The sequence below is a fragment of the Myzus persicae genome, unplaced genomic scaffold (genome assembly GCF_001856785.1).
Source record: "Myzus persicae strain clone G006 unplaced genomic scaffold, MPER_G0061.0, whole genome shotgun sequence".
In the NCBI taxonomy this organism is placed as follows: Eukaryota; Metazoa; Arthropoda; class Insecta; order Hemiptera; family Aphididae; genus Myzus; species Myzus persicae.
The window spans coordinates 87,892-101,433 of NW_019104180.1; the positions used below are offsets into that span (position 1 = coordinate 87,892).

A 13,542-nucleotide genomic window follows, 5' to 3' on the forward strand; every position below is an offset into this window, starting at 1 on the left:
GTTTAAAGTACATAGGATTAATATTAAAATTTGGTTGTTTGGTAGGTATTTTAATTTAATCAATATGATACAAAATATATTTTTATGACATTTTAAGGAAAATAGTTAGTGTTCATTTCAATCGCGATTTTTGAGTCGTCTACTTTTTTATGCTATGTCTTACGTGAACGTAGGCGACGCGGCGAAAAATAAAACAGCTTGTATTTCGTTGCTCGCTCGCGAGAAGAACAGCATGGTCAGAATAGAATTCGTTCGCGTTCACCGGGTTCACGTAGGACATAGCGTTATTCAGTTTCGATTTGAAACCAGAAAATCTTTAATCGTGAACAATTAAGTAATTATATGTATTAATAAATGTACTGTAATTTATACTTTATAGATAAATCATATTGTAACGCATTTTTACGAAAAAAAAGTTGAAAACTTCAATACCTAATTTAAATTAAATTAGCATTTAGATCCCCATACGGCCATACAAATACTATCATTTATTATACTCTATAGGGTAAGCAGTATATTGGAGTAAAATTTTCGCTCACTTTATCTTAGACGGGCGGGTGTCACACCCAGGGGAAAATCATTACACCTTATCAATGCACATTGAGAACTAGCCTACTACCTATTGCCTATGCATATCTTACAAAGGATTTTAATAAACATATTTTTTCAGATATATTCAGGATTCAATTTGGTGAATAATAATTAATATTATTGAAACTACACCATTAAATACTAATTAAATTAATAAAACTAAAACAATAGTGTCAGGTTGCATAACAAATGTTTTCATTTATAGTTCAATAAAATTTAATGGATCAATCATAGGCCACTAAATCATTTTTAGGGGACATTCGCTTTCTACTGATTTGTTAAATTTGTAGTGGTTGTTTATGCAACTCTGCATAAACATCTGCTATGTACATTATATGTACCTGCCTACCTTAAAAAATTTTTATTCTCAGAAAATATAACAAAATGAAACATTTAAAGTATTTTATTATGCTAAACTAGTATGAATATAGTTGCGCAAAAAATGATTAGATATACAAATACAAGATTATAAAATTCAAATTAACATAATATGATATAATGCTTTTCTGTCAAAAAAACTGTTCACCTATACAATATTTACTAGCTGAATGTGCATACTTTAAGAGGAAGTTTTACTTCAGAACCAATTATACAGAATACAGGCATGATTGCGCAATTCAATATTTTTAAGTATAGAACAGAGATACAAAATATTATTGAGGTACAAAATACTTTTACTTCGGATTTTATCATAACTATTTTTAAATTTTGAGTAACATAACAACTATCACAATAACATTATACAATATATATGTATTTATGCATGAAAACTAAAAACAAATTCATCGCACATTAACCTAAAAATGTCAGTTACTTTTATAGTTATGTTCAACAAATGTAATTTGTATATTTACTGATGTTACGTATTATTCATATCATTTCAATTTTCAATACTACTGTAGTAAACTAGTAACCCCTCATGGAGTTTATCTCAATAAAATAAATTACGAAATAATGTTACAGAATATGTTACATCTTACGTACCATATACAATATCAATACCTAATATTAAATACTATGACCAGTGCTCGATTTCTTTTTTTGTGCAGCGGGACAGAGTATCATTTCTTCTATTTTTTTTTTTTTATTGTATCCTTTCTATTTTTTGAATCGAAACTCTGAGAACGCAACATTTACAAGTGAATTAGTAAATTGTCAGTTTTTCTGATGCAAAATATTACCCATAATATTTGTACTTAATATCTTCGAATCTCTCTCTCTCTGCAGTATTCAATCTAATGATTGGTTTGCAGCAATTTCCATGCTTCTCTATCACTAGCTTTTCTCTTCAATTCATGGTATGAGTTACACCCTTGATCTTCCATTATCTGGCTTATGTATTGCAATCTTGGTCTTCCCCTATGGTTTTTTCCGTCGATTACACCTTCTAAGATTAGTAATAGCAGCCCATCATGTCTTAAAATATGACCTATTAATTCGTTTCGTCTTTTCTGTATACTCTTCCACATTGATTTCCTCTCCGATACCTTTTCTAAAACTTCTTCATTAGTGATTCTATCAGTCCAACTTATCTTTTGCATCCTCCTGTAACACCACATTTCGAACGCCTCTATTCTTCTCATTTCTTCTCTTGCAATAGTCCATGTTTCACATCCATATAACATAATGCTCCAGATGTACGTTTTTAGCAGATTCTTCCTGATATTGAGGTCAATGCTTTTTGAAGTAAAAATATTTCTTTTCTTATTAAATGCCACTTTAGCTTGGCATATTCTTTTTATAATTTCTTTTTTGCATCTCCCATCTGAGCTTATAGTGCTGCCTAAATACATGAAGTCTTCTACTTGTTCAATATTTTCACCATCCTTTAATTTTATACTTGTTCTTATGCTGTTGTATCTACTACATACGAGTACTTTCGTTTTCTTTGTGTTTATTTTCATATGTAAATCTTTTTCCATCACCTGTTCCAATGTTTCTAAAAGTGTTTTTAGATCTTTTTCGTTCTCCGCTATTATTGCAATATCGTCTGCGAATCTCAACATGTCTATTCTGTAACCGTTTACCTTTATTCCTAGTTGTATTCTCTCTCTTATGATATCTATGGCCTCTTGTATATAGGCATTAAATATTAAAGGTGATAATGTACATCCCTGTCTAACACCTTTCTTTATTTTGGACTCTTTTTGAATATCACCTATTTTTATAATTGCTATTTCATTTTTATACAGTTGGTAGAGCAATTTTCTTTCCTTTGTTGCAATTCCTGCTCTTTTCATAATTTTAAACATTATTTCCCAGTTAACGTTGTCGAATGCTTTCTCAATATCAACAAAGGCAATAAACGTTGACTTATCTTTCCTTATTCTTTTCTCCACTATTAATCTTAAAGCCAATATCGCTTCCCTCGTGCCCATATTTTTTCTAAATCCAAATTGGTCCTCTGATAATGTGTCTTCTATTTTCCTTTCCATTCTTTTATACATAATTTTTGTTAGAATCTTTGAGGCGTGCGATAGTAAGCTAATGGTACGATATTGTTCACATTTTATAGCTGATGTCTTTTTTGGTATGGGAATAATTACACTCTTTACAAAGTCGGTAGGTATATCCGCCGTTCTATAAATATCTCTAATGAGTTTAAATAATTCATTCAGCATATTTTCTCCTGCTTCCTTCCAAAGTTCGGCCTGGATCCCATCTATTCCCGGTGCTTTCTTTGGTTTTAAGTCTCTTAGTGCTTTGTCAAATTCTTCTCTTAATACTGGATATTCTACATATTCTTCATCTTGCTCATTGTCGTTTATCTTTTCTAAGTCTGTATCAAACAGTTCTTCTTCTTTGTATAGTGCTTCTATGTATTCTTTCCATCTATCTACAACCTGTTCCTGTTCATAAATTATCTCTCCTTCTTTATTTTCTATTGCTCCACTTTTGAGTGTACGTACTCCGAAGAACCTTTTTACTGTTTTATATGCTTCCTCTATCTTGCCCATTCGCATCAAAATGTCTATTTCCTCGCACTTTCCTTCTAGATATTTTTCTTTTGCTGCTTTTGATTTTCTTATGATCAAGTTTCTTAAAGTCCTGTATCTCTTTTGATATTCATCAGTGTTTAAGTTTTTATACTTTCTTCTCTCTTCTATCATTTCAATAATCTCTGGTGTTATCCATTCTTTCCTCGGTAATGTGCTTTTTGTTACTTTCATTATCTCAGTTGCTGCATTTGTAGTTGTTTCTCTCAAGGAAGTCCACCTGGTGTTAATGTCCTGTTCTTCTTGTGTTTTTATTTTATTTGTGTATTCTTTAAACTTTTCATTTACTTTTCCTTCCTTTAGTTTACTAATTTGCCATCGATTGGTGTTTCCTCTCCTTTTAATTTTTTTAAAATTGAGATTGCATTTCATCATGACCAAATTGTGGTCACTGTCTATATCCGCACCAGGATAACTCCGACTATCTTTGACTTGGTTTTTAAATCTATTTTTTACCATGATGAAATCAATTTGATACCTTCCCACATCTCCTGGCATTTTCCATGTGTACCTTCTCCTTGGGTGATGATCGAAACATGTGTTCGTTATTATCAGATCATGTTTTGCACAAAATTCCACCAGTCTATCACCCCGATCATTCCTTTTTCCCAGACCATATTTTCCCATAATATTTCTTTCTCCTTTTACTTCTCCTACTATTGCGTTCCAGTCTCCCATGATGATCAGATTTTCTTCTCCTTTGATTGTATCAATAGCTTTCTCTATTTGTTCGTATACTTCTTCTATTTGGCTATCATTACTGTTGGAGGTTGGCATATAGACTTGTACTATGATTGTGTCTTTTGGTTTGGTTTCTATTTTAACAAGAATAATCCTTTCAAAATACTGCACATAACATTTCACTTACTTTCCAATGTCCTTTCTAAACATTATGCCAACTCCTCCCCTTCCAGGGTTCTCAACAGATGTGCCTGAGTATATAAATCTATAATATCCACTCCATATATCTCCATTTTCAGGCCATCTTACTTCAGAAATTCCTAGAATATCAATGCTCATCCTTGCCATTTCTATTTTTAGATTATCCAGTTTCCCACATTGTAATAGGGTTCGTACATTCCAGGTTGCTATTTTTCTATCTTGTCTACTTTTCTTGACCATTCTTTCCTCTCTAGTAGTCCCCACCCGGAGATCCGAACGGGGGACTATTTTACCTCCGGAATCTTTTACTTGAGAGAACATCATGTTCATTGCTTTAACTAAGGAATATTAATGCGGTGGTTTCCTATTTGCCTTCCGCATCGCAGTGTAATAACCAGTTATATGGCTGCCATATCTGCTGTTTATTATTTGACGTGTAGCTGTTTCTACCTCTACGAGGTTACCTGCACCTACACTCAATATTATAGAAGCTGCTGCCCTCCTACAAGTCCCATTTGTCGCCTCTTACGACAGGCAGGGACAAACCGGTGGTCTATTCTAACCCCAACCACCAGGGATCTTCGAATAAGTTATTACTTATAAATTGTTACAATTCCTTATAACTTTACAGTGATATGAAGTTGTATTTTGTAAGATTGATCATAATATAAATATTTTCTTTTTGTCTTATATATATTTATAGAACAAATTTAATAGGTATTGTTTTCCTATGTTGTTCCTTGAGGGGTGTAGGTTTAGGGAGTAAAATTAAATGTAATATCGGGTATGAATATACCATTTATAATTGTATAAATATTTCTATGAGATAGGCAACACACGGCTTACAAAACCAACTGTGTCATTTATTCTTACATTGGAAGTAAAAGACAAAGAAGGTATCGAAGAAATAAGCTTTCAATAGTCTTAATATTTAGATCCTTTTTAGGTGCTAATACATTTTCTATAACAGGATTTTTTAGTCGTCTTTTCTACAAACAAAATTAACATTTCTATTACCTACCTAATTGATTATAACACACAAATATGTTACCTATAGGCTAAGTAGGTAACACTATAAATATAATAGTCTCATAAATGTACGAATATACCATAATAGAAGCTAATATTATGTAGAGTAAAATAAACATTAAACACTAACGGTAGCATCAATAAAAATAAATTATAAATACTAAAACTATTAAACACTCAATAATTGAATTATTATTTTATTAGAAAAAATAAAATAATAATGTATTCAGCGTATCAGAAATGCTTAATTTATTATATGAATGTAACAATTTGATATTGTAAAAAAAAAAATGCAATATTGGTTTATTATATTCTTACTTTTATAACACATTTGCAAAGAGTTTTAATTTAATTAAGCTCTAGATGTATTTCACATGTATCTTTTAGGAAAAGTCGTAAACAAGCACCTGTTTGGGTAAATCGATTTTTGTGCGAAGGGGTTCAAGTTTCGAATTCCAAATTTTTGATTATGATTGTTATGAATGATTACGAATTGGTTAAGTAGTATGCTACCAATTTTAAAGCAAATAGTTTCGGTTGAGGTGCCGGGGTACTGATATGGTACTACATAGGTATCGCTGAAAAAGTATCAACTCGTTAAGTTAGAGAAAAAAAATTTTTTACGTAACTTAGTTAAAAGTTATTTAACTTTAACTCATTATGTACTTGATTCGTTAACGCCTAGCCTTGTTGAAAAAACGTTTGAACAGAACTTTCAGAAATAACTAATTGCAAAATTAAGTCTTGATTATTTGAATTTTACTGGTTGATTTGACGTTTAATTACAAATATAGTATACACGAATCGATTAGGTACCTAGTGATAAGTGATCGAAAAAACTTTGGTCACTATGAAACGAGTGGCGCAGTGAGTGTAAACAATGACGATAGTAATGACGACTACTACAAAAACCATTGACGCAATACATGTAACGAAAATGAACGCTCGAGAACAGGAAGAAAATACCCGTCACCGACGATTCCGGTGCAACGAGAAGTTGTTGCCGTTATCCTCGAAGTGGTCACAAAAAAATACGGCGACATCTAGTTCACCTGCTGTGACGGCCGATCGCTCCCCAGCAAGGTCCACGGCATTTGCGATCGCCTATGGCCGGCTAGGATTTCCACTGGCCACGGTTCAAGGGGTGGTGGACGGTCAACGATTAAGGTGGCTGGTGCCACCCGAGTCGGTGGACTACGATGTGTACCTGCCCGTACTGGCTGATGGACTGCGCGAACGGCCCAAGCCGTACGGGGCGTGCGCAACGTTCGGCCTGTGGGAACTGCTGGCCGCGGACTGCCTGGGTGATCGCGTGCTGTCCGCCGTTCCCCAGACCGTGTTACCGATCCGCAAGGCTCTGGACGTAGGTCCACGTGACTGGCCGACTACGGTGCGCGCGCTCAAGTCCCTCCAGAAGCTGTCGTCGGCCGGCCGCAAAGGACTCGTGGGCCCAGCCCTGGTGCCCTATTACCGACACCTGTTGTCACCCATCAACAGATACCAGGACACCAGTGTGATCGCCACGGACGGCCTGGACGCCAACGTAACGTACAACCTGTCTGACCTGTGCCATGACACGCTGTGCGTGCTAGAACGCACCGGCGGTAAGTTTGCGTACAGCAGCATCAAGTCTATCGTACCAACATACCAGAACTGTATTGCGGTGGTTGGATCCTCGGACACGGGTAGCCCGAGATAAACTGTGGGCTACATGGCGCTTTAGCATAACAGTCCTGCAGGACACGGATGCCGTCCGGTTTTTAAAGTTTCTATACGTAATTTTTGACGACAATGGCGAACTATATATGGTATAATATAATAATTATATTATTTTACAAACGATGTGGCGATGTCACGGTGTTTTATATTTAATACCTATTTGATTTACCATTATATAATTATTATATACCTTACACTTTTGTTTTTATCTATATGTCATACTAAACATACTTACCTATTTAAAATTATATTTATTATTTATCAACATTCTACATAGGTTATTAGGGTTCTCTTAAATTATTTATATAAGCGAAAGTTAAATTTTTTTTATGATCAACATTTTGCTTTCATCTGCCAAACACATTAGTACATGCAATTTAGGAGCCGACTCGAGCTATAATCCTGGATTAGATAGATACTTTTAATTCAGGTGATATCAATGTCAAAACTCATTGACTAATATTTGTTAAGACATGTGTTTAAAATATGGATAGTCTGATAGTCATGTGGTTTGTATTAAGTTCTACACAACTAGAGATGTGGAATTTATCGGTAAAATTGTTTTGGTAATTACAGTGAAATTTGTAAAAAATCTATTTAGATGAAATTTTTATCCAATTTTCAGATGAAGTTGTACACGTAGTGTACAGATAAAAATTGTGTTTTTTTCAATGGCAGTAGGAAGTGATCATCTGCAAATTGTTTAAATTAATTAAATGTTTATAATTTACAGTATGATATAATAGTTTTGTGATCAAAAGAGTGTTCTGTTACATTTAACGATGATATCTACATTATTATTATATATGATTTGGTTATTACATTATTAATGATATCTTTGACTGTCATTAGACTCTGAAACTCTATTTTGGGTAATGGATAGAGAAGAACATAATCATATTATAATTTCTAAAGGATACTAAATTATGAATTGCTGAGCAAAGGTTTTAATTCATATCAATATTTGGTAAACACAAATAATTTTTAATTCTTCAATTCTGTATCAAATAAAAAGTGCATATGATAAGCATTATTATGATTAAAGTTAACAATATTTAAATGACTTATGTATAAGTATAAATATTGTAAGTTGTGGATTGGAAGTGATAATTTGTGGATACAGTATAATCTTAAATTGTTCTTTTTGAAGAAATTTAGAAAAAAAAAAAAAAAATTGCAATAGTATATCAGTTATTGAAAGAATATTTAGTATACATTTTGATACAATTGCAAAACATTAAAGATTCTTTTGTTCAAGCCATTCTATTCTGCAGTGTGACAATAATATTGATGACTAAATTTATTGGTAAATAAATAATAATATGCAAAAGAAGAACTTTCTAAAGGGTTAAAATGCATTTACCCTTATAACATATGTATTTCAAGAATTATTAATGTAATATTACCTTAAGAGTTAAGATGACGTTATGTCTCATCATGAATTTAGTATGTGAACTTTTATGCAATCACAAGATGCTTTTATCAGGTAATCAGATGTTGACACTCCATGTATCACTTGAACTATACTTCGACCATATAAGCTAGGTTAGGTTAGGTTATATGGTTATATGGGTATACCTAGCTTATATGGTCGAAGGAACTATAGATGAAACCATAGACCTTATAATATGTTCTGTGATTAAACCATGAACTAAGATAGTTAATATAGTTATATATTAGTTCATAGATTAAACCAAGGTGGATTGATAAGGTGTAAACACCTGGTTTATTAGTTGATTGAAAATCTTACTTGAGTGAGGTTACCCCCTAGCTGGCTACCCCAGAGTCAATTGTTTAATTACAATTAAAAAGATATTCCATCATTTATGAACAATCTATAGAGTCACAATTATTGACCTTTTGATTGGCTTAATTGGTGGTTAACTGGTAAAGCTATATTGTAAAAACATTTCAACTAGTTTTAAAGTAAACGTATTTAAGAACAAATATAAATAATTGACAAACATTTACATACTATTTTAACTGTATAAGTAGCCAAGTAGGTAAGAAAATGAGTTATATTTAGACTTTTAAACAAGCACACAGGTTTAAGTTCAATAAAAATAAATAAACCAGTAAAACCCATGCTGTTAAGAGTTCTATACTAATTTATTCTAGATGTAAATATTATTATTCCATATTAGTAGGTATTTAATATTAAAGCACGAAGATTAATAAGAAAAAGGAGGAAAGTTGGTAACCTTATAGTTAACCTTCTTTATAGTAGGTGTAAATTGTCATTAAGTAAATCATGTAAGGTATGAGTTAAATTTGAATTCAAAAATAAATCATTATTCATTGTATACGGAAAACGATTATAAACAAAGATTGTTTATTATTATACAAATACATTGCTATTAATAATTATACTAATTTATTTAACTATTAGTAATCTGATATACACTATAAATAGGCAATAATCCAAATGATTTGAAAATGTCGTTTTGTTTTTAAAATACAATTATACACGTACAATTTTTAAAACTCACAAAAAATATTTTTAAATTGTAATGTAACAACCAAAATGTTCTGGGTAAAAATGGCTAAACTTAATTTAAATACAAATTAAAATTAAATTGACTATAAAATAAAATTGTGTATATATTTCTTGGTTACAGACTGAATAATTTAAGAGGAACTTGATTTTAAATTGTCGCGCTTTGGATATAAAAATTTAACATTTTATAAATGTTTAACAACAAAAAAATTTTGCTTATAAAATAAATGTACATCTATGTGTCTTTAATATTTTTACATTAATCATGATGTTGTCATTTAAAAGTGTAACTACAATTTTTTGTCTTATATAATTTGTGAAAACTTAGTGAAGAAACCTTTATTGAAAACAGCTGATTGGACATGATCAGTAACTGATCTTGGCTTGCATAATATTTTTAAAGCTATTTGTCACAAAATTATTTACCTCATAGTTTACACATTTTAAATTAAAACAATACATAGTCTAACTTTTTTTTATGAGTTTTTTCTTATACTTAATTCCTTCATTGAAACTTTTGAAAAGCAAAATACAATATATTTATGTATGTTATTTTTATAAATCAATATAATATTGAGTTACCCCGGTACGACAAAGAGGACATGTAGTAATCCAATTAGCTATTAATTGTATTGTACATGCTAGACAAAATTGATGATAGCATGGCCTAAATGTTACAACATCTTGCATATCTTCCAAACATACGGAACAATTCAAAATTGATTCACCTGGAAATATAATAAAAGCTTGTATTTTAAAAATAATTTAAAAATGAAATTTTTCACATGAATATAAAATATAATATACTTAGAAATAGTATAATACCTGCAGCTTCATCTTGTACATTTTCATTCAATTCAATAGTTATATTTTGTTCATTATTTGTAATCAGTAGTGGAACTTGCTCAATATCTGCAAAATAAGTCTAGTAGATTATGTAAACTTTTTATGTCATTAAAAGAATTTAATTGCATTAGTATCATGTATTTGTGATAAATTAATTGTTTATGGTGAATATTACCTCACAAATAATTAACAATAATCATTAAATTACTTTATGTTAACTTCTATAAATAGGTTTGATGTAATATTGCATAGCAATCATCATTTATTAGAAATGTTGGAGAAAAAAATAATGAATAAAATTATAAAGCATTGTAAAACAGGAATATATATATACATATTGTTACTGCATTATTTGAAAGCAAGGGATAATTCTAGTCTTAAAGAGATACTTGTGGTATAATTATTCCACAAAGCTTGACAAAATACAAAAGCAAAATCAATGTTCTGGTGCTACTAAGAATCTATTATAACTTTCATAGTTGTAAGTTATGATTATTATTTATTAAACATGTCTTATATTTTCAATACCACTGTTATTTATTGGCATTTCTTGTTGAGCTCTTGGGATATTATCAACTGAAAGTTCTTGAATAAATTGTCTATCTTGAATAACTCCTTGGACTCTTGCTACTCTTCTATGATGTTCAATTTCTCCTAGACCACGTTGAGGTGCCTCCAGATGAACTGCAGAGGGTAATTGTGAAAGTAGTATATGAGGCTCTGGAATTTCTGGGACTACATGATAAACATATAAAATAATGAATAAACATATATTATTGTAGGTGCATACATTTTTTATAGTTTTATAGTCTATACTCTATAACTCACCAACGGGAAGTGGTCCCAATTGGCTTTCTAAGTAACTGGCATTGGTCAACGAAGCACGATGTAAAAAGTCCATTAGTGTTATTCTATTGCTTCTAACCAACCGCCAAGCCTCCTTTAAAATAGATTGATTTCTATCTCTACAAATGATCATTGAACGATAAATCTAAAAAATAAATTACAATCATTTTTTTATCTAATATTTATATTATTATTATTTAAACTATAATGACTATCTTTAGTTATTGTATCTTACTCTATGACCAGTGAGAATTTGTGTTGATTCCCTACGTACACGATTTTCGACATATTTTAATTGGTCTGTTAAAACAAAATTTGTAATAAGTGCTCCACATTTAAAGATAGTGATTTGTTTAATATTTACCATAAATTGTCCAGCATGGGGGATTAATACCAATCGAGGTACGGATTATGCTATGTAAACTTTCAATAAAGTAATTTGTTCTTATTTCCGCCTTATACACAGACAATTGAATTGTACCTATTGTGTCAAGCCAATATCTTTCTACATAATCAAATAGAATTTGAATAATATTTTTAACTCCTAATGATGTAGCAAACTCAACAATTTCTTCAAAGCCGCTACGGATGTTGAAATCAAGGGGTAGTCCATCAGTATTATTGTGTGGCAAGTATGGAAGAGCCATGATCTATTAAAAAATGTAATAAATAAAAAAATAGCTTTAAAAATACTTTTAACTGGAGTTAGGTGTATAAAAATATTATGTACCAATCTTACTACGCGTATAACATCAAGATTTTCCAAAGTTCCTCTTAATTGGTAACTTTGTATGAATCGTACAATGCTCTGTATTAATATAAAAATTCAAGAATATCAATAACAATAAAATAATCTTTGTCAATATTTAAAGATTTTACTTGAGTAAAATGGAAATGAGATCCCAACAGACGACATCCTGGAGACACTATGTTTATTCCATTCCAGAGCGCTATATCAAAATCTATCTCCACAGTTAATTCTTCCCAACACAAATTAATATTTAATTCATGTCTAACAAACTGCCATAGTCTTTTATAAGCAGCCACATTTTTAAGTTTTAGAAATGCATAGACTATGGGAATAAACTGCACAAAATTAAGATGAATTATCAATGATATAAGTTATACTAATAGACAAGCCTGGGCATATTCAAATTAAAAAGTTTAAATAAAGTTCATTTTCATTTTAATTTACGAAATTTTTAACTTAACTGATTTTTATTGATATAAACTTAATAAAATATGAGCTAAAATGTTCTATATCAACTTAACTAGGTTAAAAATTATCATTAACTTGCCCAGGGTTGCAAATAGGGAAATCTAAAGTATAAATAAATAAATAAATAAATAAATTTAATATTTATAACCACTAGATATTATATCTTTATAAACAGCTTAATAGCAAATTATTTATTAAATTTACAATAATGCACAAAACGTACCATGTCGTCCACAATAATATATACAATAGCTAACTGAGCTATGCAAGTTAGATGGGAAGGGAAGACCTGGAAAGTGCCATCAATTCCCAATACTCTAGTCGCTCGGAAAAAATTTATATTTCTTTCAATGAATTGTCGGTTTGCAAATACCAACCCGTCAAAAATAACATCTCCAACTTCAGAAACATGTTCCAAATTTCCTTGGAAAAAAGGCTCATTAGAACCCTCAACATTCATCAATTGTGGAAATAGAGGACTAGTAATTATGCTTCCCATTTCACTAAGAGTAGCTGGTTGAGGTGGTTTTAAAGTATGCCGAACTGACGCCATTGTACGAAGTGTATATTGAGGATCAATAGATGTTGTCTGATGTGGAAATCTAAAAGCTTTAAGTAATTACTGTTTAAATACTCATACATCACATACTTTTTACACTTGAAGTAATTTAAATAAATTAGCGTAAAATCATAGAAATTAACACTTATAACTTATAAGTTTAATTTAACTATGGTATAATATAAGTACATTTTAAAATTAAAATAAATTTACTCTATTATTATTCTATAATCCATAATTAACTAATGCTTGTTCCATTAAAAGTTATCTATATTTATGACTTGATCCACAAGTGTTTTAAATAAACAGTTTCTTGCTTTTTAAAATAATACTAAAGTATTATCGTTTTGTTAAACAT

General features: G+C 30.7%; 3 protein-coding genes across 3 annotated transcripts; 1 reads left to right on the top strand and 2 right to left on the bottom strand.

Annotated features, from left to right (window-relative positions):
• Positions 1-4,451: 4,451 nt before the first annotated feature.
• On the bottom strand, positions 4,452-4,799 carry LOC111039674 (craniofacial development protein 2-like). The gene has a single exon (XM_022323267.1). The coding sequence runs from the start codon at positions 4,797-4,799 to the stop codon at positions 4,452-4,454; it is 348 nt and encodes a 115-aa protein (XP_022178959.1).
• A 1,591-nt stretch (positions 4,800-6,390) lies between these two features.
• On the top strand, positions 6,391-9,325 carry LOC111039676 (parkin coregulated gene protein homolog). The gene is made up of 2 exons (XM_022323268.1): positions 6,391-7,186; positions 9,264-9,325. The coding sequence occupies exons 1-2, from the start codon at positions 6,391-6,393 to the stop codon at positions 9,323-9,325; spliced, it is 858 nt and encodes a 285-aa protein (XP_022178960.1).
• A 638-nt stretch (positions 9,326-9,963) lies between these two features.
• On the bottom strand, positions 9,964-13,227 carry LOC111039680. Its single transcript, XM_022323271.1, has 9 exons — positions 12,849-13,227; positions 12,286-12,492; positions 12,137-12,214; positions 11,771-12,056; positions 11,642-11,706; positions 11,389-11,551; positions 11,089-11,295; positions 10,540-10,626; positions 9,964-10,442 (listed from the first exon to the last, which is right to left on the bottom strand). The coding sequence occupies exons 1-9, from the start codon at positions 13,176-13,178 to the stop codon at positions 10,270-10,272; spliced, it is 1,596 nt and encodes a 531-aa protein (XP_022178963.1). The 5' UTR covers positions 13,179-13,227; the 3' UTR covers positions 9,964-10,269.
• Between the last annotated feature and the right edge of the window lie 315 nt (positions 13,228-13,542).

Bases quoted from the DNA above. Each gene is read 5' to 3' on its own strand.
- LOC111039674 (XM_022323267.1), bottom strand. From the start codon at position 4,799: ATGAACATGATGTTCTCTCAAGTAAAAGATTCCGGAGGTAAAATAGTC.
- LOC111039676 (XM_022323268.1), top strand. From the start codon at position 6,391: ATGACGACTACTACAAAAACCATTGACGCAATACATGTAACGAAAATG. The intron at 7,187-9,263 runs GCCCGAGATAAA...ACAAGCACACAG, and splicing joins TGGATCCTCGGACACGGGTA to GTTTAAGTTCAATAAAAATA.
- LOC111039680 (XM_022323271.1), bottom strand. From the start codon at position 13,178: ATGGCGTCAGTTCGGCATACTTTAAAACCACCTCAACCAGCTACTCTT. The intron at 11,552-11,641 runs GTAAGATACAAT...TTTATTTTTTAG, and splicing joins AAATTCTCACTGGTCATAGA to ATTTATCGTTCAATGATCAT. The intron at 11,296-11,388 runs GTGAGTTATAGA...TTTATCATGTAG, and splicing joins ATTGGGACCACTTCCCGTTG to TCCCAGAAATTCCAGAGCCT.